This window comes from Loxodonta africana, chromosome 18, assembly GCF_030014295.1.
Source record: "Loxodonta africana isolate mLoxAfr1 chromosome 18, mLoxAfr1.hap2, whole genome shotgun sequence".
In the NCBI taxonomy this organism is placed as follows: Eukaryota; Metazoa; Chordata; class Mammalia; order Proboscidea; family Elephantidae; genus Loxodonta; species Loxodonta africana.
The window spans coordinates 14,501,225-14,526,089 of record NC_087359.1 but is presented as its reverse complement, the minus strand read 5'-3'; the positions used below and the strand labels follow the sequence as shown (position 1 = coordinate 14,526,089).

At 49.0% G+C, this 24,865-nt stretch overlaps 1 protein-coding gene across 6 annotated transcripts in view; it reads right to left on the bottom strand.

The window, feature by feature from the left end:
* USP36 (ubiquitin specific peptidase 36) overlaps positions 1-24,865 on the bottom strand; it is a 44,962-nt gene that overhangs the window by 5,774 nt on the left and 14,323 nt on the right. For all 6 annotated transcript variants that reach the window (XM_010596914.3, XM_023556842.2, XM_064270633.1 and 3 more), the window contains 12 exons: positions 21,234-21,344; positions 20,358-20,460; positions 15,397-15,464; positions 14,865-14,935; positions 14,079-14,161; positions 12,286-12,397; positions 10,150-10,290; positions 9,494-9,594; positions 7,597-7,735; positions 3,503-4,186; positions 2,712-2,842; positions 377-958 (listed from right to left, as the gene is read on the bottom strand). In XM_010596914.3, the coding sequence (XP_010595216.1) occupies positions 377-958; positions 2,712-2,842; positions 3,503-4,186; positions 7,597-7,735; positions 9,494-9,594; positions 10,150-10,290; positions 12,286-12,397; positions 14,079-14,161; positions 14,865-14,935; positions 15,397-15,464; positions 20,358-20,460; positions 21,234-21,344 (2,326 nt within the window). The remainder of the gene's footprint in view (positions 1-376; positions 959-2,711; positions 2,843-3,502; positions 4,187-7,596; positions 7,736-9,493; positions 9,595-10,149; positions 10,291-12,285; positions 12,398-14,078; positions 14,162-14,864; positions 14,936-15,396; positions 15,465-20,357; positions 20,461-21,233; positions 21,345-24,865) is intronic.

Below are 24,865 nucleotides of genomic sequence, written 5' to 3'. Positions count from 1 at the left end.
ACGTGGTCAAGATGCACACGCACCAGGTCTCCATCGCCAGGGCCACGTGTTCAAGCAGAAAAGACATGAAAATACATGACCACGTTTTCACCCTGATGGATGCCAGGCCTACACACCGGACGTGCAGCTGCCATGGCACCTCATGATAGCAGAGCCTGTGCTAGGCCAGTGCCCCTGGACCGCCTTCCACCCACGGTGATGACCAGGCCTGGCTGCTGCTGTCTGGCCGCTGCCCCTCTCAGGTTCACACAGCTCATACTCAAGTCCAGCCAGGTACCAGGCACTGACAGGCAAGATGGCCCAGGTGTGGGGTACTCATGCTGACAGTCTGCCTACCAGGGGAGGGGCCCACAGCTTCCCCGGCCCTTGCTCTTACCTGTGCAAGGCTGAGTCTTGGGGGTGGCCCTCTTCTTCGTGGAGGCCTTCCACTCTCTTCCTCTTCTTCCTCTTGCTGCCCACATGATGGGCATCCGTTACGTGTCCAACTGGCTGTCCTCCCCGCTCCTGCAATCTGTCTGCGGGCAGCTCTACCCCGCTCCACTTCTCAACCCCGTGGCTCTGGTTCTGTGTCCACGCTGGCCTCTCCTGCAGAGTGGACACACCATCGAACTCTGTGCGCTTCCTCTTCTTTCTCCTTCTCTTCACGCGAGGAACTGCGGCTGCGTCCCCACTGAGCTGTGAGGAGTGCGTCTCTGGGCTCCGTCCTCTCATCTCTCCCACGCGGCGTTTCTTCCTCTTTTTAGAGACGCTCTGGGAGGCCTCACCGGCCTCTTGTGGCTGGTACAGAGGGGACGCGGAGGCCCCGTTCACCTGAGGCCAGGCAGCAGGGCCAGAGGAGCCACTCTGGGGCTCTGCCCTCCTGAGGGGCTGGGAGCTCACGGGCAATGAAGGACATGTGGTGTAGGGGCTGAAGGGAGGCCTCGGACGACTGGATGGCGTGGGAAGATGCGGAACAGCCCTAGAAAGATAGTCAGGAGTCAGAAGAGACCCCACAGAGCCCTCCTCCAGCCCATCCTTGGCCCCCAGCCTCACAGCCCTGATTTTTAATCGCGCTTCCTGCAGCTCTCTGCTGTGTCGGGAAACACAGACTGCCATTAAAGTTTTAAGTCTACTTAAGCTGAGACACCAGGGATCACAGCATCTGCCGATCTCCTCGCCGAGCGGTACTGAGCACTTTCACAAACAAGAATGTTTCTCTCTTTAGTACAAACATGTAGAGAGGGAAACTTCACTAGGCAACAAACAGTTAGAAAAGGAACCCAGTCAGGCAACCTTTAGGTTCCGACCTCCACAGGCTTGAGTGCAGGAAGTGAGCCTCCTGAGAAAGGTCAGTGCAGCCTCTGCACCCCCCACACGCCCCCCTCAGATAAGGACACCCAGGGAGCAGATCTTTGCATCTGAGTTCCTGAGGGGTAAGGCATGGACAGGATTCCTCTGAGCTACCTCTTAGTCATGTGACCGCAGGACAGAGGACCGCCCAGCTTGAATTCCCATTTCTCCTATGTACGCAGTTCATGATGCTGCCCATCCCATCTCAAAAAGTTACCGAGTCTGCACGGAATTAAGTGGGAACGTCACCATAACCCACAGACTATGCAGCCACACGAATTGTACCATAGCGCCCTATCACTCTGTCTTTGTGAAATGTTCAGAAGAAGGTTATATGACAAAGACTCTAAGAATAAATATCCCAAAATGTCAAATCCCTCAAATGTTTACGGGGCTACCGCGTGCAAAGGATTCTGCTTGGAAGGAGTGCATGAGAGAGAGGGAGGGAGGGAGGAAAGGCAGCTGTCGCTGGGGGACCCACAGCCAGGGCTGCCCTGGGAAGGAGAAGAGGCCGACGCTGCGGCCAACACAGAGGCGAGGGCAGTAGAGCACACCTGTGCCCAGCAAGCTCCCCAGTTCAGCCCCAACCACCTCGTGGCCTCACCCTCTTCCTCTCCTTCCTCCCGGCAGTTAAAGGCTTCGACTGTCCACCGGCCCACCATTTATCAATCATTCTCCACATTCAGCCCCTGAAGGCACCCACAGGTTATGGCCACCCCATCGGTCCACGAAGTGCCTCAAGCAGAGTCCCAAGCCCTGGGTGGCACACCTGAAGGCAGCTCTCCCATCCCACTGAAGCAAAGCCCCTGCTGTAGGGGCGAGGGCCACATGTTTGGCACCCACAACATGACGGTGGCAGGCAAGAACCCACCCGACGAACTCACGGGACGCTGCTGCCATCTGGCTCTCTCCTGCTGTGGAACACAATCACAGGCTGGGTGAGCTACTGCACAGGTCTGCTCACGGCACACCAGAGTCACTGTATGGATATGGAAGTTGCTGGTTGCTGACAAGTCAATTCTGACTCGTGGCAACCCCGTGTGTGCAGAATGGAACTGCTCTATAGGGTTTTCAAGGCTGTGACCTTTTGGAAGCAGATCACCACGCCTGTCTTCCAAGGCCTCTGGGTGGGTTCGAACTGCCAACCTTTCGGCTAGCAAAGGAGCACTTAACCATTTGCGCCACCAAGGGACTCCACATACGGACAACAGAACAGAAATAAGCCGAGACTACAGAGACCAGATTGCCCGACCAGCTGAAGCGTCTTCACCAGATGTGCTGAGAAGGAAGAGGAGGCGCCTGGTCTGCCAGACCTTCCCAGGCCACGCACGCACTAGCCACGGGAGAGAGGCAGTGCCCTCTGGCCTGCGCCCTCAGCTTACCTGGTCTGACTGGCAGGCCCAGTGGCGGCGCCGACAGGGTAAGTGGCTTTCAGGGGGCGGGTGAGGTCGGAGGACGGTGGGTGGGGAGGTGGACGGAGGTCAGTGCTGGTCGCCCTCCACAGGGTGTGGGCCTGCAGTTATTGACATAAATAAAAACTTGGTGGTCTAAAAAAGGTTTCCGTGAGTGAAGAGGGAAAATAAACATAAAACAAAAATAATAATAATAAAAAAAAGCGCAGAAAGGAGGATGAAGGGACAGAAGTAGAAAACAGAGGAGGAGGGGAGGGTGGGGAATGGTAGAAGAAGAATCAGAAAAGTGGTTTTGGTTAGAAACAAAAAGGAAAAGAGGAAGGAAATTTAAACAAAAAGCTCAGCATGACAATTACCCTGTAGCGGCATTACTGCCATCATGTGACCTCGTGCTGCCCCGGGAAGCATCTGAATCCCCCCTCGCTGAGGGCCCCCTGCTGACCCCCACCCATCACAGGCCATGTCCAAGCAACAACACCGGCCTCCCCTGTGGTTCAGACGTGTCTAGCAATCATACTAATTCTCTGAGGATATTTCATCTGTAGATGAAAACGCAGAGCTGCGATCTCGCCCCACCGCCCAGAGCTGTCATTGGCCTCCCTGAGCCACACAAAGTAATCACTTGATCAGATTATCGGTGTTCCCTCAAAACCCCACCACCTTCATCCCAGGATGCCCCTTCTGTGATGTGTAAATGACTGGGGACGCCTGAGCCCCCACACAGCTTTCCCACCCAGCCTGCTAGTTCTCCCCGGACCCACCTTCTTGGCAGCTGACAGGGCCAGCTTTTTGGCTGGCGGGGGAGACATGATGCTTGCAGCCTCCGTGGTGGCATTGCTCAGGATGGGGGACTTCAGCTTCACCGTCTCTACATCAGCTCCGTTCGGCAGTGCTTTGGGGCGGCCGCCGGCAGGACAGTTTGTTTCCTGAGAATCACAGAAATGGGCGGCTCCACTCTTGGGGGCCTGGGGGGCCCTGGTGGCGTCACTACCAGCAGAGTGGTCTGGGCTGGAACTGCAGGAATCCTCCCTCTCAAGGTCGGGGCTCTGCTCACGCCCCTTTGGCCCATGCCCATTGGTGGATGCTTCAGGCGGGAGCTTTGGTGAGGTAGAGAGGACGGCGTCCCTGCTGTCCCAGGAGACCAGCCTCCGGCTCTCCAACTTGCTGCCATTCAAGTCACCGGCACCAAGTGGCCCCTGAGGAGTTTTGGGGGACGGGGAGAAATGCTGCAGTGGGGCACACTTCTTGGCCTTCTTTTCAGGCTCATCTAGAACAGTCGGCCTATGCACCGGCGTTTTGGAGGGTTTGGGGGACGGGGACCCCAAGGGCAACTTTGGAAGGACATTCCCGTTTTGGGGCTTCAGGCCTGCCACAGAGCCGTTCCGGGAGATGGGCATGCCGAGTTCCTCTGTGAGGTGCAGCTTTGTCATCATGGGGTCCTGTCGCTGAGGGAGAGCAGAGCAGAAAGGGCGATCAGACACTGGAAGCACATGTGAGCTAGGCAATTCTCTCACCAGGCACCGCACGCTTGGTCATCACCACAAAGGACTTAGGTGGACGTGTGGTAAAGACACTGTTACGTCCCAGTTCTCTGGAGACTTTTAGTACATTGGCAGCTGCGTGTGTACAGGTGTGTCTTTAAGACTATCTTTACTAAAAAAGCAGTAGATTCTCATCAAGATTTAAAAATACCAAAAACTATAAAGGAAAACAAGTTACTCAAAGTCCCATCACCTAAACAGAACCACGAATTAATAGCCTGTGTTTCTTTCTTTTTGTCTTTTCTTCTGAATGGTTCTGGCCTGTGTGTGTGCATTCTAGCTTTAAATGTCTTTTAATGTGTGATTAACGTTTCATTGCATGGCTAGTTTTACATAACTTTATAATTTCCATTGAAATGAACAATGCAATACCTCAGTCTTCTTAACAGTTATTACAATTCTATCTAAAGAGTTTTTACTGTCATTAATGCTTAAGGTTGGTCTTCCTGCTTGAATACCAAGATCCCTGGCTGGTAATTCCATCTGCCTCTACCACCATGGCCCTCGCAGCCAGCTCAGGGTCTTGCACATACTGAGTGCATAAAACATATTTGCTGAATGATCAAAAGATTGACTCTTTTTCTGTATTTAGTTCCCCATCCTACTTTTCTAGAAATGGAATTTCAGGGCTGTGATGTTCACGACTTCCTGCCAAATACATTTACTGCACTCTGGCTAAACCAAAAAACCAAACCCACTGCTGTCGACTTGATTCCGACCCATGGCGACCCTGCAGGACAGGGTAGAACTGCCCCATAGAGTTTATAAGGAGTGGCTGCTGGATTCAAACTTCCGACATTTAGACTAGGAGTCAAGCTCTCTACCATTGTGCCCCCAGGGCTCCCTCAGCAGCATGTATTTCTCTTTCTAAATACGTGCGAATCTGACACTGTTCTTGGTGCTTTGGAAGTGACATCCGTACCCCCCACACCTGCGTCAGAGGGATTTTCAACCACCTGAATGAGTTCTTCATGTTACAAATGTTAACCTTTGGTTGTATTTGCTGCAAACATTTTTGAGAAATTTTGTTTTTCATGTACAAAAATTTAAAGTTTAATTTAGCCAATTTCTAATTTGCTTTCTGTGTTTCATCTCTTGATTTTAAGCTTACAAAGTGTTTTCTCTTCCGGAGGTTTGAAAGAATTCACTTCTATTCTCTTGTGAGTTGTTTCTCCTTCTTCCCCTTCATTTTTCAATAGTTTATTCTTCAACAGCATTTTTATAAAAGGAACACATCTTCCCACTGTACTGTAAAACCTTCCATTCGCCGGACGTTTAAGTATATGGCAAAAACCAAAAACCAAACCCGCTGCCATCAAGTTGATTCTGACTCATAGCAACCCTACAGGACAGAGCAGAACTGCCCCATTTCCAAGGAGCTGCTGATGGATTCCAACTGCCAACCTTCTGGTTAACAGCTGAGCTCTTAACCACTGAGCCACCACGGCTCCAAGTATATGGCACCTACACAACTTTACATAAAGTAAGATGACTTCGGTATGGCCGCAGGGTACTGGGGAATTATTTCTGGTGTAGAAGTGTCCATGGTAACTGGGGTAGCCTTGTGGTGGGGATGGGCTCATCTGTCACCTTCAGGCATGAACCATGCGCCATGGCATGACGTAAGTAAACACGTGAAGCATCCTTATTTCCGAGTCTAGGCCACAGTGATTATCAACTTTGCAATCAAATTGTGTATTTTAATTGCTGTATCAATTCCAACGCTTTTAATTTCAGCTTTTCTTTTCTTTCTTTAATAACGTGTTCTGCTGCTGTTGTTGAGAATATACACAGCAGAACGTACCCCAATTCCACAGTCTCTACATGTATGATTCAGTGACACTGATTATATTCGTCACGTTGTGCAACCGTCCTCACCCTCCTTTTTGGGGTTGTTTCTCCCCGACTGACAAACTCACTGCCCACTAAGGTTCCTAATCTAATCTTTCTAGTTGCTGTTGTCAGCTTGATCCTGTATAGACAGATTTCAAAAATGCACATGCTCAAGGTAGACATTCTTTACTAGTTAAGCTAAACTACCGTTTGATTTTGAGAACAGTCCAGGGGATGTTTTTCATTTAAGGGTTAAAGATAATCTCAGAGCAATAGTTTCAGGGGTTCACCCAGACTCCACAGTGCCACACGGTCCAGATTCCACGAGAATTTGAAATTCCATTCTGCATTTCCCCCCTTTTGTGGAGGATCCTACTATGCAATTTTTGATCAAAATGTTCAGTAGTGGCAGCCTCGGCTTCTATTTTCCTAAATGTTGGAAAGGAAAACCTGATGTACTTAAGTAACGAGAACCTCTGGGGATCATTACAGGCCCTGAGTGACTGTGTCTGGATAGATCCCTTCAGGTTAAAGGTAGAGGGTCACTCAGGAACGGTTAAAACAAGCGCGTTTACTTTATTTTTAAATTATACACCGTGTGGTAAGAAGGAAACTGCCCGTGACTTTGCTAGTCATATTCCAATTAACTTTTTTAGCAGAGAATTTCAAACACACGCAAAATTAACTTCAAGCTTATTTTCCAATTTCGACTTTATGTTAGCTTCATCGTCTTCCTCTCTACATACATATGTGTATACATTTACAAACATGTCTATATGCACGTTAATTCTTTTCCTAAACCATTGGATTAAGTTGCAGACATGCTGTCACCACCCCTAAATCCTTCTGTGTACACTTCCTAAGAACAACCACAGTATAATGATCAAAATCAGGAAATGGACATTGATACAAATTACTGATATTTTCAGTGTTAAAATATGAAGACAAAAGTATTTTTTCCAGCAGGATAATTTGGAAAAAGATAGCCAAAATGGTCACGCAACTTGAAGAATGTACTCAGTGTCACGAAAATGTATGTGTAAAAATCGCTGAATTGTTGTATGTTTAATTGTGTATGTGTATCTTTACAATCACACACACACTCACTCACACACACTCTCACATACATCTTTCCCCAGATGCTTAAGGTGAAGAGTCTGCTCAGGTACCTGTCACTGTACCTCTGAACGGGCAGTTCTCAAGTTCATTCCTGACCAAGCTGGGCTAACAAAGGGGACACACTTGGGAATTATCGTTCTGGTTTGCTGGGCCAGGTTTCCTCATTACTGTCCCCTCTTCCTCTGGCCCCAGTGTCAGCTGATAACCGGGTTTCAAGAGACAATACTGAATGAAACAGTCCAGACTGCAAGCAGGCCCTCACCATCTAGGCTGGGCTCCCTGCCCAAGAAGATCTGAGCCTGGGATGCCCAAGGGGTCCTGCCATGGTCAGCAACATCAACCCGACCACCTGAGACAAATACCTTTCCAGTCAGTGGGGAGGAAGCCACCCCATTGCTGATGTTCTTCTTCAGGTGGTCTGGAAGTACACTTGGGTGGCTGCGAAGGGTGGAGGCCGTTCTAGAGATGGAGCCCTCGGGACTCTTCTTGGAGCCTGGAATCCTGGCAGAGGAAGAAACAAGTCAGGGAGCTGCCTCAATGAAGCTGAGAGAAACGAGTCAGGGAGCTCCCTCACTGATGCTGAGAGAAACATGTCAGGGTGCTCCCTCACTGACCCTAAGAGAAACATATCAGGGAGCTCCCTCACCGACCCTAAGTGAAACAAATCAGAGAGCCCCTCACTGAAGCTAAAGGTATCACAGGCACAGAATGTGAGAAAGAAGTGGGAAAGTTAAAGTTAAGGTTGTGGTGGTGGTGTTTGGTGCTGCCGAGTTGGTTCCAACTCATACTGACCCTACACGCAACAGAACACAACACTGCCTGGTCCTGCACCATCCCCACCATCATTGCTATGTTTGAGCCCATTGTTACAGCCACTGTGTCAATCTATTTCCTTGAAGGTCTTCCTCTCTTTCACTGACCCTCTGGCTTTCGCAAGCACAATAGCCTTCTCCAGGGACTGGTCCCTTCTGACAACACGTCCAAAATACATGAGACGAAGTCTCAAAATGCTTGCTTCTAAGGAACATTCTGGCTGTACCTCTTCCAAGACGGATTTTTTCATTCTTCTGGCATGCCGTAGTATATTCGATATTCTTCACCGACGCCATAATTCGAAGGCATCAATTCTTCTTCTGTCTTCCTTGTTGGTTATCCAGCTTTTGCACGCATATGAGGCGAATGAAAATACCACGGCTTGGGTCAGGTGCACCTTAGTCCTCAAGGTGACATCTTTGCTTCGTAACACCTTAAAGAGGATGTCTGCAGCAGATCTGCCCAAGGCAATGTGTCACTCAATTTCTTGGCTGCTGACTGTGGATCTAAGTAAAGTGAAATCCTTGACCATTTTAATCTTTTCTGTTTATCACGATGTTGCTTATTGGTCCAGCTGTGAGAACTTTTGTCTTCTTTACGTTAAGGTGCAATCCATACTGAAGGCTGTAGTCTTTTGATCTTCATCAGCAGATGCTTCAAGTCGTCTTCACAAGCTAAGGTGACAATTACATTTTAAAAAAGGAAAACAAAGAGGGACAGAAGCAGGAAGAGAGCCCAGGAGAACCCTGGCTGTCCCTGCATGCTTCTCTCGAGTTCCTCTTTGCCCTTAAACCAGCGCAATGCTGTTACAGAGTCTCAGAAATCTGGCCTAGCAGAAGCACAGAGCACATTACAGTCCAAGTTCTTCCCAGATTAGTTTCTCAATTTATCAGCAAGTACAAAGGGCCTCTAAATGCCTCATCACAATTCAGCAGAAACAAATGAAATAGCAAAAAACGCCTCCCAGCCTCCAAGGCAGTGATACACATGCTCGCCGCAAGAAAAGGCACCTGCCAATCGAGCCCAGGGCAGGCCTTTTGCCCTCGAACAACCTCAGCTCACGGCCCACAGCAGTCATTTCCTCCTGAGGAAGGCAGATGGGCTGGCCACCATCCGGAGGCAACACAGCTAATGCAGGCAACAGTGCAGAACACAAGACGTTGCCATTTACACTCAAAGCGGCATCAAAGGCTGGTGCAACGGAACCCTCTCCTGACCTCCCCGGGGCTCTGGCTTTCCCTCAATAATCAGTTACATTTGGTCTAAAAAAAGGCGCCTTCCAATGGATGCTCTCCATTAGGGTGGCTGGTGGGGGAATATTTGCCCGTGTTTCCCTTTCTGTGCAATTCCCAATCACTTTCAGACAGGAAAAGGGTAGAAGACCCAATAGCGCGAGAAAAGAACATCGCAAGGAATGCGCTCATTGGTGGGGAGCAAGTTCATTACCGCAGGTAGAACAGCACGTAGGCCTGCTGGTTGAGGACCACCTTGATGTTGCTCAAGTGCACCAGGGAGTCGTTCATCTGGTACCACTGTCCGTTGCTCACCTGAGGAACACAGCATGTTGTAGGAAACAAAACAGCCAACAGATGTTCCATAATCCTTACAAGTTTGCCGTTACCTGCCACCTATCTCTAAGCGCTAACGAGCTATAATGATCTCATGTAAGAATGTCTAGCATTTGTATAATTCTCAATGGGACCTCAGAAGACCGCTGTGAACCTCAGCTCCTTCCCAGGTCCCCAAGAGATCCAAACTCTCCTCTTCCACAGACACCCGGGCAGGTCCACTCCCCACAACTTTTCCCACCAAGAGTCTGCTGCACCAGGAGTCCCCCAGGGTGCTTGGGACACAGCACCGAAGCAGCTGACTCCCAGGGTCTTGCTGTGAGCCCAAGGACACTAAAGACTCTAGCAGACTGGTTCTGCAGACCGCTTTTCACCGCATGCACTGAGGCAACAGGAAGTGAACACAACTAAGGAACAGCGCCACCTTCCTAAATAAGTGTGCTGTCGGCTTGTATGGAGGCCGCAGATTCATCCCCAGAAGGCAGCACACTCACTGCCATGGAACGCAACTGAACCTGGACATGGGCGACTGACCTTCACGTAGCAGTAGTAGTGGCCGGCATGGCAGCTGTAGCCCGAGTGGACCAGAACAGCGTAGAGTCCGTACATGACTGGCTCTCCATTGCTCTGGGACATGTATGGGCGGATATTCAGGAACTCCGGGTAGCCTACGTCCTGTTTGAAAAGCCAAAGGAAAGGCAATTATAATCCATCACTGTAAGGGTCACTTTGCCCTTTCCATCCACAAGAGGTCTGATCCAGCTGGTCTTTCGTAGTTTAGGGTGATCGGTCCTATGAAAGGGCTATGGGGGAGCCTCCCCAGGTTAATGGTTAAAGAAGCAGAAAAGCGGGTTTGTTCCAACTGACCTTTGGGAAACTTGATTTCATCGTTGCAGCAGGTGATTTATGGTCTACTCTTGGCTTGGCCAAGCATCTAAATTAGTTCTCTCACTACCTGGTTCCCAAACACAAAATAAGAATCCACCTCCCGCCTTCCACCCTAAGGGGCACAGGGGAGGGTGGCAGGGAGAGAAGGCTGGCTTTGGGGGCTTCGTGAAAAACGCGATGACTCCACATAACCCATTGCTACAGCAAGTTCAATTCTTGGTGGACTGCGTCAGGACAAAGGCCATTTCAAAATTTATTACAGAAGTTGACCTTTTCTGATGGGAAAAAATGTTTTTAAAAATGATCTCTGAGTGAGAGGGTATAACACGCCTTCATGTTTGCCCACACGCAAAGGTTTTATCTACTGAGGTGCGGCTGACGTGAATGAAACACAAGACCTTAGTCTGCGTTCCATGACAAGCACACACACTTATGTCAACTGCACCTGGACCAAGATAGAAAACACCGCCATCAGCCCACACGGTTCCTTCTGTTCCCCTCTGGTCACTGCCCCATCCCGAATATCCACTGATCTTATTTTCATATAGTTTGGCCTGTTCTTGAATTTCATGTAATGAATAACACAGCGTATAGTTTCTGGTGTCTGACTTCTTTGGATCGACATAACGTCCATGAGATTTACCTACATACCTTCTCCTTCTACGGACAAACTAAATATCCCAAAGACCTATATACATCATAGGTTCATGAGTCCCAATCCAACCCCCAAAATCAAAGAGACCAGCGTTTCTCAAACTCCGTTTCGCTGGAATACCAGTCCCTTCAGGGTAAAGCCACACTGATCTCATTGACGGGTGGTCTTAGGACCTGGCACAGCGACGACACCATAAAGCACTCAATAAAGTGCAGTAAAATGATGAAGGAATGGTGGTCTAGACAACAAAGTCGAGAAAATTCTTCATACCAAATCCCCATCTTAGAGATTCGAAATCTAAAATGACTAATACAGACACTGAGAAGGTCTGTAGTTAAAACAAAAAAAGAATAAAAACTTCAGCTTGGCATTTCTCAAACTCAGTTGCGCACAGAACAGGTTTTTTCAAAGTATATTAACACTCTACAGAACACCAGTTTGGGAAACGCTGATCTAAACAAGGCCTGTGTGGACACTGAGGCTCGGAGAAATATCTCGCCCCGACCCCTCACTGTGCCTAACAACTGTAAAGACAGCTCTAGACTTTCAGGAAAGACAGGCATCATCTATTAAGATGCCCTTGGACAAAAAGTACATTTTTACTCCATTCCCACAAAAAGCGACACGTGCTGATGCGCCTGTTTTAGGTAAAAGAGAACGTGGCTGGTGAAGAGCTGGTATCCATCGCACCTGTTCGCAAGGAAGCTTTGACTTTCCATAGCAGGAAGAGTGAAACAAGGAAACAAAAACCCAGTTAGACAGTGGTCTCCAACTTGACTGTGTGTGCCAATCATTTAAGGATTCTGCCCTTCAAAAAAGGCAGATTCCTGGGCCTTTAAAAACCAAACCCATTGCTGTTGAGTCGATTCCAACTCACGGTGGCCCTATAGGACAGGGGAGAACTTCCCCACAGAGTTTCCAAGGAGTGGCTGGTGGATTTGAGCTGCTGACCTTCCGGTTAACAGCCGAGCTCTGTGCCACCAGGGCGCCTCCTGGGTCCTGCCCTTCAGAAATTCTAATTCATTGGCCCTGGAGTAAAGCCTGGACTCAGTATTTTAAAAAGCGCCCAGGTGACTCTGATGGCAGCAGTAGCTGCTGAGTCTCCAGGAGGTGGCCAGAGCACTCACCTTAGTGATCTTACCCCCAGTGAAGTTGGCAAAGCGCTTGAGGGAAAGGGTCAGGACACTGGACGCTCTGTGGATGGAGAAGCGCTTGCTGGCTGGAACCTTCTTCTTGCATCTGTGAGGACGGTGAATGAGAACTACATGAGCTCAGCAACTGCCCCAAACCCTAATACAGAGACAAGAAGATAGGGGCAGGGAGACTAGAGCACTGGAAACGGGACAACCAGAACGCAATTAATGAGAACACTGACATGTTGCGGAAAACGTAACTAATGTCGCTGAACAACTTGCTTAACAGAACTTTCAAATGGGAACCTAATTTGCTGTGTACACTTCCACTGCAAACACAATAAAAGATTAAAAAACAACTGCGTGAGCTTCTGCTCTGAGCAACGCTGTCCTTGTATGAGGTTACAGCTATTCACGACAGCTCTATGTCTATGTGGCCTCTTGGACTAACTCTGTGGTCTGCACCCCTGAAGGAGCCCTGGTGGCGCAGCAGTTAAGCACTCAGCTGCAAATTGAAAGGTCGGCAGTTCAAACCCACCAGCCGTTCTGTGGGAGAAAGATGTGGCAGTCTGCTTCTGTGAAGATCACGGCCTTGGGAACCCTACGAGGCAGTTCTACTCTGTCCTACAGGGTCACTCTGAGTCAAAACCGACTCACCGGCAGCAGGCTGGTTTATGGTCTGCACCCTCAGACTCTATCGTCACTACCTCCTCACAGAAAGCCACCACGGGGAAGCAAAGACCGGAGAGAAGCTGGAGACGCTAAAGCAGAAATAAGGGATTTCCCGACTGGGAAACTAAACAGAACGTATGACAAGGTGGCCTTGGGGGTCACACTTACGGACAAGAACAAGTTAAAGCTGAAGTGAGCAGGCGATCAAACGGACAAGCAGGAAATAAACGTAAGCACGGCTAGAAGACAAAGAGGGAAACAGGCGCAAATGAACAGCTTCAGGTAAACGAAAGGAATTTAAAGGGGCGGAAAGCGGCGTTTGCGCAAAGAAAGATAAACCCGAAAGCAGAATTAAGAGCATACTCTTCAGTGATTACAGCTTTCAAATGACCTAGATATGGTATAGGACATCTGTACAGTAACACTGTAAACCAAAATCAAACCAGCTGCCACAGAGTCAATTCTGACTCATGGTAAGCTCACGTATGTCAGAGTAGAACTGTGCTCCATAGGGTTTTCAGTGGCTGATTTTTCAAAAGTAGACTGCCAGGCCTTTCTTCCGAGGCACCTCTGGGGGACTCAAACTGCCAACCCTTCAGTTAGCAGCTGAGCATGTTCACCGTTTGCACCACGAGGGCCTTGTGGTTGTTAAAAGCAAGCAAGAGGTAACTCTCCCATCTGCTGAAATGGAAACACGCCCAAGACAATTAAGCAAAACAGGTCAACTGCAGAACACACGTTTCACGTAAGAGCAGGGAGCAGAGTGGCCACAGGCTCTGAGGCGGTGCCTGGGGACCCTCAGGCCAGGCACCCCCTCTGTGCCCGGTTTCCTCGTCCTGCGAAACGGGGATAAGACCAGTCTGTGTCACAGGTGAATGCCGCAACACATTCAGGGCACGGCCCAGCACAGGGAGGTGCTGCGCAAATGCCAGCGGTAAACACCGGAGCTATCATTTCATCCTCGTGGCTGAGAAGTTTTACTTCAGAGAGACACACACACTACTCAAGAGATGTGAACTGTGACCCCTCCCGGGGCCAGCGGGGGCGGGTTAGTGACTTGCTCTATATCCTTCTGGATGGTCTGACCTTCTTGCCACGAGCAAAGCGAAACTCACTTAGCGCACATATAGGCGTTCTCTCCACTCAGGACATCTGGTTTCACAAAGACTTCCAGGGCTCGCACAATATTCGCAGCTTGCTGAGAAGGACAAAAACAGGCAACAGGATAAACAGCAGATGAAAAACGCTGATTCAAGAAATGCCAAATTTAAGGCCTTTTTCAGGCTGAGGCAGCAAATCACAAAACCTTGCTTGCACAAAAATGTGCCCGCTAGCTGCTACCTACCAAGACTCAAGAGGTCCACTGCAAGGGACAGCGTAAGCCGCTGTGAGCCCTTCTCCACTGACGAGAAACCACAGCCCCGGGGGCTGACCACGGGCGACAGTCACCAGGCTGCCACGGTACCAGAACTATCACAAAAGGAAGGCTGCTCCCCAAAGGTGCTGGGCCCCAAAATTCTGCATGTAGACTGCCCACAGAACACTGTGGGTACCCCTCCTCCCACCCTGCAAGCAGTGTGAGCAACAGTCACGCCTCAGAACACAACTCTTTTCCTTTTTTAATAATAAAAAAAAAAAACACGCCTAGGAAAAAAGCTAGAAAGAAATATGCAAGTGATAGTTTCCACTACAAGGCAGTAGGGGTCTTAGTATTTGTTCCCTATTTATTCTGACACTATGTGTTTATTGGACCTATATTAGGTAGGTATAGATCTGTCCATATCTATATCTAGACAGATAAATGGACAATATCCTTCTCTCCTGCTCGCTCCCCCTTTCTCTGGTCTTGGTTTTCCTCAGCAAACATGTCTGCCAGCACCCAGCCGAGCACCCAGCCGTACCCGAATCTCTAGCGCGATGTCCAGGTAGGGGTCGTAGGTGTCAGAGACGCTCTTGCACACAGAACATTTCACTGCAACAGAACAAGAGGCGGTGAGGGTGTGCGGACTGGGCAGTCCTCTCCATGGGGCTTTGGCCCCGAGGTTCATGTATCTGAAGAAGGAGGCCTCATTCCCAGCCAGAGTTCACCCCAAGAGGACGGGCAAACCCAGCACTGCCCCACGCAGTGCAGCCTCTTTCCCCCTTAGCAGGCTCTACCCCCACCATGGTCGCTAACCACCCATGCTGGGGCAGTGGACAACAATGGCACCAAGTGAGGGCAAGGTGAAGGAAAAACACCACCACCAACAGTCACACTGCCCGATGCTGCCCCCCAAACTTTCCCAGGTGGACACTACAACCATTAGGCAAAGGACTGGGAAAGCAGGCTCAAGACTCTGTGGCTGCCCAAGTGCCCCAGAGTGGCCTTGTGTTCTTAGAAGTCTTGGTCACATTCCAGATCTTGCCAAGAGGGGATAGTGATATCTCACTTACCACGGGATCTGAGATAGCCTCCAAAAATCTGGTGGACCAAAGTCGTGGCCTGCGTCTGACGATCCAGCCTGAAAAGAAGGCCACACGCCTTCAAGAGAATGAAGTGCCGAGCAGTGCCCGTAGCCTCTCTGCCCTCCCCACACCGGGTCCCCACTCAGCATGACGCTACAAAGCGACATCACACGATCAGGCGTGGGCACACATTCCTGCCCCATCCTTGGCACCCCCCACCACTGCCTGGGGGCGCTGTGCTCCTTAGCGGCACCCCCACTGTCCAGTGGGCACTCTGCTCCTTGGTGAGCCCCCACACTGCCCAGGGGGCTCTCCTCTACTCCTTGGTGCCCCCCACTGCCTAGTGTGTGTTCTGCTCCTCAGTGGCCCCCAACCCACTGCCTGGTGGGTACCCTGCAGGCCTCTAACCTGTCCCAGCCCCAAAACAGCTACCACAGCCTTTGACCCTGCTCCATCACTCAGCAGGCAGCCTCCCATCAAGGAAAAGCCTGAGAAACCTGAGAAATGTATCTGGTTCTCACCCAGCCTTACCTTTCTTTTCAGCCTCAATGAAAGAAGCCCTCAAATCTTCCTCAAGAACAGGCCCCTTCCTCAGTCACCCCTCCCCGCCCCCCCAGGCTCTTCCCTCAGTCACCCCCTGCCCCCCCAGGCTCTTCCCTCAGTCACCCCTCCCCACCCCTCCAGGCCCCCCAGGCTCCTCCCTCAGTCGCCCCTCCCCCACCACAGCCCCCTCCCCCAGTCTTGCAGGTCTGATATATGCTCTCCACAGGCGCTCACTGTACCACTTGCCTCTCTTATCTGGTAGGAAGGGGGTGGTGAGAGGAGAGCAAAGGAGAAGAAATCCTCCCCATGTTCTGCACCATGATGCGCATGAGGGTCTGGCAGACCCCATCACTGCCCACCACCTGGGGTCAGAGGCAAGGACCTCACAGACCTACAGAGAGCACTCTGCACAGCGCCCAGGCACAGTAAGCCTTCCTCTGGCAGCCCTTCATTCCTGTCAGGAACGTTCTGGAAACAAGTCTACATCTAGTCTCTGCTCCTTCTTTTCACTTGCAACCCACCTCTGAAACTGCCCTCCTTGAGTCGCCAATAACCCCCAGGACAAAAACCAAACCTTTTAGTCTTTTTACTAGAATGTGACAGCAGCTGACAGTGTGACCCACTCCCCTGAAACAAGTATCCCTCCTCCCCCAGGTCCCCATCACTCCCAAAGCACTGTCCTCCTGGGTCCTCAGCTCTCCCAGGTCCCCATCTCTCCCAGGGTGCTGCCCTCCTAGGTCCCAGGCTCTCCTGGAACCCCGTCTCTTCCAGGTCCCCATCTCTCCTGGGGTGCTGCCCTCCTGGGGTCACCATCTCTCCTGGGGCACTGCCCTCCGGGGGTCAGTGTCTCTCCCAGGTCCCCATCTCTCCCAGGGCACTGCCCTCCTGGGTTCTCGGCTCTCCAGCTGCTGCCCCAGGTCCCTGTCTCTGCTAGAGTGCTGCCCTCCTGGGGTCACCATCTCTCCTGGGTCCCCATCTCTCCCAGGTCCCTATCTCTCCAGCTGCCCTCCCCTCCAGCCGTCACAGGCCCAGCTTCCTCAGCCAGGCCCTAGGTTTGCACTCTCCTCACGTTCCCTGGCAATACGTGGACAAGTCCCTACGGGTGCAGCCCCCCCACCTACAGAACACATTGATGGCTCCACAGCTTCATCACTGACCTGGTCCTTTCCCGTCTATGAAACAACTTACTTCCCAGCCCTCGGATTTGTATGAAATTATATACTTCTTCAAAATATTTTGGGGACCAACACATGGCCACCAAATTTTAATCCTGCAAAGCTAGGAAATGAAGAAACCCAATGCTGCCATCTGCAATCACCACCATTTCATCAAAGGAAATTTTAACTACAAAAAACAAGCAAGGACATAATCACACAGTAAACTCACAAATTCCAGGCAGCCATGGATGACAGCAGCTCCTAGAATCCAGACTGCCCACAAGTCACCAGAAGCCATCGAGAACCTCAGAGAAGCCACTCTCCCGGGAATAACGAGAGCAGGAAAGCACAAGCTTCAAGGAAAACACAGCCAGATTCCAGCGGGCTCCCTTCCCCACACCCGCCTGAGCCTTGGTGGAGGGCAAGGGCAGCTGGGAAAAGCGGTCCCCTGGCAGTGGCAAGGGTCCCCGGAAATCACCACTGAGAGAAGAAGCCAGTGGGTGCGAGGCTCTGAAGTGTCCCCACACAGCAGAGTCTCAGGGGACAGGGTAATAAGGGTAGAACAGCCTCCTTAGGAGACTGGGTAGTGAAAGGAACATGAAGCAAAGGGGAGCAACGACCCAGACGGACTCACCCTTTCCTCTGCAAGGAGAAAACCAAAAAAAAAAAAACACATCAACAAACCTGTTGCTGTGGAGTCAATTCCAACTTACAGCGACCCGATAGGACAGAAGAGAACTGCCCCATAGGGTTTCCAAGGAGTACCTGGTGGATTTGAACTGCCGACCCTTTGGTTAGCAGCGGTAGCTCTTAACCACTACGCCACCAGGGTTTCCCTGCGAGAAGCAATCGTTAAAGAAGCTGCACTCCACTGTGCTGACAGGAGGGGGCGTCCGGGAACTAGGTGTCCTGTGAGCCACCAAACCCACTTGCAGATAAAAGCAGGGACTTGGTGAAGAAAACGGCAGTCGAGATCCCTAACACTTCATCTTATAAATGTCACCCCAAAATCAACCACCAAGTAAAATAAAAGCTAACACTAAATTCCAGACTGAATTAAATATCCTCAAACAAGCATTTGGGAATGTGAAAAATCACCCTGAATAAGAAATTTTAAAATTAAAAGAAAAAAAAAAAAAAAGGTTAATTAAATGCAGAAAAGAAATAGAAGGAAAAGATAAAATCCCTTCGGAAATAAAGGCTGAATTATAACCTGCCCAAGAGAGGAGAGAGTCAAACGAAAACTGAATAGGTGGGACGCGTAGGGGACAGTGAGTCTGTGTTAAGGGCAGAGGAACGTTGGGAGAAGGAGGGTGGGAACGGCTGCAGGAGTGTCATCAGCATCACTGAGCTGCACATGTAGCAAGTAGTCAACTGGCCTATGTTTTGCTGTGTATAATTTCCAACAACAACAACAACAAATTATTTAAAAAAAGAAAACTTAGTAAGGAAAACAAAAAGACAACAAAAATGAGACAAAAAAAGAACAGTCAGGGAGAAAGCAGTTGAAACAGAAAACAGGCAATAACTGGAGCCCCTAAAAAGTTAAACCAATCAAACATGAAACTCTAATTCAAGAACTCTTCAGAAACCCTGAAAGCAAAACTAACGCTGGAATGTATTCCCAAGGTGAGAAGGGCTTTCAGATCAGGGCTGAATCTCACCAAGGAAATACCATTTCCAGGGTACCAGATACGTTAATTGTATACATTTCACAAAACAAACACCAAGTTTGTAAGACACACTTACACGCCGATTTACAACGTTTTCCTAGTGATTGTTACCTATTTTTAAACTGTAACGTTTAAAGCAGAGCTCATTCAAATAAAGCCACGTGCAGGCACCATCTGACTATTGGAAAGGATTACTCTTGTGCTAGCAGAAAAACTTCTGTGTTTACAGTTTCCAGGTCCAATCTTTGCCAGATTCCACCTCTAATCGGCAAGGCTCAAATAATGGGCGGGGGGGTGGGGGGGCAGCGCCAACCGGAATGGACTTGTTCACAAGAGCCTGCCAGGTTTCCGGGAAAACTGGCCTGTTGCAGTCAGCTGACACACAGCCTAGTAACGCTACTGGACTTTAAAGATTAAAAAAGAAAGAAATCCTCAAGTCCTCTCAGCAAAAAAGATCACATAACTTGCAAGGTCAGGGGCACTAGGCTGACCTCAGACTCCTGGGGCCCAGGAACCCTGGGAACACTCGTCCCCCTCAAGGCATCCAGTGGAGGATGGTCTTCTCCCAGCCACACGTGAGGACATCCCAGCAGCAGGCCTGAGAGCGAGCACGGATCACAGTAACTGTAGCACTAAGACTAAAGCCGGAGGCGGGATGAGTGTGGAAGAGCAACGCAGGAGCCTTATCTGCTCCACCAAGAAAGAAATGATGTAGCTAAAAGCCAGCAAGAGAGGCAGAGGTCCCGTTAAAAATGGGACAGATCAGATGTGATGGGTTAAGAAAATGGGAACAAGGGCTTTAGAACGGGGGTACACATCTAAAGGCAGCTACTAGAACAAATTTTTAAATACCAAAAGAAATTTTAAAAATAAGCAAGCAAAGAAAAACGACAGAAAAGAACACAGCAAATATACTAATATGATAATTATAACAATACAACCATCTGGCAGAGTTGCGCCCAAACTTTTCAGTTGTTATCGATAAATGTCAATGGGCTTAAACCTTCTAACACAGACTTTTCTGTACACTTTCACGTTCTTTCATGGAGACATTTGTGATTCCTACCACCTCCCACCCCCTGTAAGTCTACATGGGTTCAAGAGATCATGAATTAAAACATTAGCAAAATAATGATTGATTAAAAAAAAAGTGCGGGGAGGGGGCGGTGTCAGGAACTCTATTACAAAAACTGAACACTGTAAGAGATTCGCTAAGGCATTTTTCCCTCCACGAAGCTGCTGAAACAGAGCTGCCAGCACCACCCCGACCATACCCAATGGCCTTCCTGTCTACAACAGGTAACTGTAGACAGAGAGGAGAGAGGCTAGCTGCCTAGGCCACCACAAGTGCCCACAGGTGTTCTCCAGTGTACAAGGGATGCCCAGTCCCCTTGTTCATGCCCAGATCCAGCGTACAAGAGATGCCCATATCCCCTTGTGCACTCCCATCTCCAATGTACAAGAGACGCCTAGGTCCCTTTGTGCATGCCCAGATCCGGTGCACAAGAGAAGCCCAGATCCCTTATGCACTCCCAGATCCAACGTACAAGAGACACTAGGTTCCTTGTGCACGTACTTGGCATAGCCATTCAGGCAGGCCTTCTGCATCGCGTCGATGGTGTACCGGAGAAACTCATGGGCATCTTCTTGGTTCCCAAAGCGGAAATGCCGGGCAATTTCTACCGAAGGAAGAGAAGAAACGTCAGACTGGCAGGGAGATCTCGTGCTTTACCTACCAACGACCCACCACTGATTTTCTTATCATCTCTCCCTGGCAATCCCAAGTATATAAAAGTCTACCTTTTCAAAAAGCCAGGAAAACGAGAGCCCTACCTACATGGTGTATGATCCAACCATGACTCATCAATTATAGCTCTTTTTCTCAGTAACACCTAAGGGCTTAAAGACCCAGCACTTAACAGAACAACACAAAAGCCATTAGGAAGGCCATTAGGAAGGTGAAATCCACTGATTAGTTCTTCCAAAGAGCCAACACAGAACACAAATGGGTTATAATTACGTCGTTGGGCGGTAATTTACACAGGTTTCCGAAACCAGCTCACTTCTGCCTCTGCCAAGTCATCGGCATGGCGCCTGGAAATGGTCCTCCTGGGGTTCAAGGACCTTACCCCTCTCCATCACCTCTCCTTCATCCATGCCAACCTGCCTACCTAATGCACACAACAGCCCCCTCTGGCCAAAACCTACCTGCCCTTCAAAGCCAAGGTCATGCCCCGCCTCACCAAGAACTCCCGCCCACGTGAGACTCTGAATTACTATTCCTTTGGTCTGCACCACCAAACGTGAGACACAGTTATCACACAACAAACTTACACGCTTCTTCATGATAGGATTCCTAAGACCCCATTCGCGCCTCCCCCGCCACCAACTCGCCAGCGCCAAAGGCAGAGCTCAGCGCTGGGCAGGCGTTAAGCGACAGACCCACTCTTACTTTTCAGATCGCGGATGAAGGAGACGGGCTTGATCGCGTTGCCGCTGTTGGCAAAGGCCTGGATGATGTGGTTCTGCATGACACAGAGCATACAGAAGCCCCCCTGGTGACCTGCAGGCGGAGAGCAAGGCAGAGAGAGCGCTGATGACAACACCCCTGCCCCAACACGAAAGACGGACAAACAAAAAAACTCACGAGGGTAAACTAGTCTGAAGGAATGGCTGAGGCATTGCCAGGCCCCTAAGGAACACTGAGGGAAAGCTTTTCTCTGCTGGGTAGCTCTCAGGGGCCGGGACTCTTCCAAAACAGTAACCCTAATAATTGCGCACCATTACCCTGAGATAACAGCTTTGAACTTTTCACACCTCATTAATGTACGACTAACCAGTACTGACGAATCCATTCTGCTGTCATGGTAACCCCGTGTGTCAGAGTAGAGCTGTGCTCCATAGGGTTTTCAATGGCCAAGTTTTCAGAAGGAGATCGCCGGGCACCTCTGGGTGGACTTGAACGTCCAATCTTTCAGTTAGCGCTTCGGTTTGCACCACCCAGGGATGCCAGCGTATGATATATACAGTATTAATACACTTATAATCAGTGAGTTTGATTTTCAAAATGAAGTTTAAAGAAAAACGTTTTCTCTAATTTCTAAGCTGTGTCGCATGTCAGTAGGCTAGATTATTTTAGGGCTTCCTGGCATCCCCCCTAGTTTGATCCTCAAATGTGGGAGCCTCTGCTCTACTGGGTCTAACCACCACGTTGGCAAACGTTTTCTGTAAAGCACCAGGTCGTAAATATTTTTGGCTTTTGGGCTGTAGAGTCTCACAATTGCACCACTCCCCTGCTGTAGGGTAAAAGCAGCCACAGATGACTGAGCGTGCTGTGTTCCAACAAAACTTTATTTAGAAACACAGGTAGCGGGCCAGACTCAGCTCATGGGCTATAGTTTGCCCACCTCTGCTGTACGTGAAGCTACTTGTTCTTTAGGTGTTAGGCTAGGCAACAGGGTATTTTTTTAATTATAAAATATTTTAAATATAACGAGAAGTAAAAAGAATATACCACCACTCAGTTCTACCAAGTTTGAGGCTTTTGTTTTTTTTTTAAATAAAACATTGGTGTGACAGTTGAACTCCCCTGATTGGTTACCCAGGTCCTCTCATCAGAGGCAACCACCGTCCTGAACTAGGCTCCTATCGATCCTATTAATGTATTGATTGCACTAATACACGTGTTGCTATCCATAAACAACACACGCAGTGTAGCGCTCACTGACAAACTTACGTCACATAAACTGTACCACGCAGTCTGCAGCACTCGGCAGCTGGCTTTTTTTAGCCCGTGCTGAGACGTAGCTCTAGTTCATTCATTCTTATGGCCTGAGCGTCTCCAGAATGAACAGACCACGCTTTATTGACCTCTCCCTGCTGATACACATTTAGCCCTTTTTTTATGCTGCCACAAGCAATGCCGCAGCACTCCTGTGCCTGTCTCCTTGCGCACATGTCGGGGGCCCTCTAAGGTACACACCTAGAGGATAAACTTCTGGTTCAAAGGGCAAGCACTACTCTGCAAGACCCTGCTGTCTGGACGGGTTACCTTGTCACACGGATCTGCCTCACGACACAAAATTGAACAACAATCTGTGATCTCCCATCAATACCTATAATCAGTCACTTAGACACATCTCAAAATCAATAATGGAATTTCTTGTAGCCTGTTTGCCAGATCTGCATAAAAACGCTAGCATTTATATACACAAAAAAAATTCTTCTAGGCTGGATATCAAAAAACCATTCACGTGATTAGTTTATCACTAAAACCAAACCAAACCCACTGCCGTCGAGTCGATTCCGACTCATAGCGATCCTACAGGACTCAGTAGAACTGCCCCATAGAGTTTCCAAGGAGCGCCTGGCAGATTTGAACTGGCGACCTCTTGGTTAGCAGCTGTAGCACTTAACCACTACGCCACCAGGGTTTCCAATTTATCATTAAACGGGGGCTTTTTTGTTTTTCATTTTAGACTTTTCTAAGCATATGTGTTCGTTGCTTTTATTTTTTAAATGACAACAATGTTTGAGGGGGGCTCGAAATTAGGCAAAAAACTAATACATGTTATTTAAAGTATGACAAATTTTGATTAATGTGAAATAACCGAACACAGCTCCTGTTTTCAAACACTTCTAACTCCAGCTAAGATATTTACTACAGAAGTTTTGGAGAAACAAATCCTCTGATCACTGTGGAAAATGCTGCTGGTTTTCAGCCTGCTGAGAGCCACTCTTAAACCAACTTAAGCCAGAAATACTTGACACAGGACTTCCCAAATCTCTGGCAAATCAAAACAAAAAACCAAACCCATTACTGTCAAGTCGATTCCAACTCACAGCTATCCTACAGAACAGTGTAGAACTGCCCCATAGAGTTTCCCAGGAGTGGCTGGTGGATTCCAACTGCTGACCTTTGGTTAGCAGCCGTAGCACTTAACCCCTACGCCACCAGGTTAGTATACAAAATTAATTTAGAGGGCACCTGGACAAATACTTTTTTCATGTAATTGAGAAAAATACAACTCACCCATTAAACCTATGACTTTATGAACACTGCTATTTATAAAAGAAAGGGAAAAAATTGAGTTGATTTAAAGAAAAACTTAAGTAAATAATTTAAATGTATACAACTGACTGAAATGTGGGAACAATGTACAGTGAAACCTGTGAGAGCCGGAACTCAACAGGACTGCCTTGCTTTTCCAGGTCTCGCAAGTTTTCCACCTTTGACAGGGTGCAGTCTCATCACTTTTCTATTAGTGGAAAATAGTTGTTTTCCTTTTCTGACAGGTTTCTGCCTTACACAGGTTCCAGCTTAGACAGGTCTTACTATATAGTAAAGGATGGGATTCAATTTCACGTTTCTCCTGGATTTTCTTACACAAAGTGTTTATTTTTTAGCTAAATATTGGTGACCAGGAGTGGCCCAGCGCATGGAGCAGCTGGTGTCCCATGCGCGCATACACCAGAGCCCTGTCATGTCCAAGGGGCCACCTCAGGACACGTGAGCATCTTCCAGCCTTGTGTTCCAGGAGAAGGAGAGGACAGGGTAAGCCCACCCAGAGGTCCAGAGGGGCGACGGGCAAAATACTAAAACAGCTCTTCATCCAGATTACTTAAAAAAGTTAAGAAACGAAAGTGTGTTGCTATTGAGCAAACAAAGTGGCACTGACCACAGTAGGAGGGAAGGAAGGAGTCTACCCTAGAGAAGGCAGACGGCAGCATCTTGGGTTTACACGTGCCAGGTGAAGTGGATTTATGGGTACCGTTTGGTTTTAACTAAGGGAACCCTCACAAGCTGACACATGGCTCGGTAAGATCCCTGTGGAAAAAGTGAGAATGGAAGACAGCTCTGTAACGGAAGCAGAGCCAACAAGCCAACCGTAGAGCAGACAAACTTACTACCTGTAGGACCGTATCCCAACATCACGAGATAGAACTGTAATCTCACTAAATCTTACAAGTCCACCCACAATGACCCCCAAATTACCATGGTGATTATTTGAAACAGGGATTTACAGGCACCCATGTGAATAATCAACTTCGTCTTAAAAGCGTACACTGCGCCTTCAGACACGA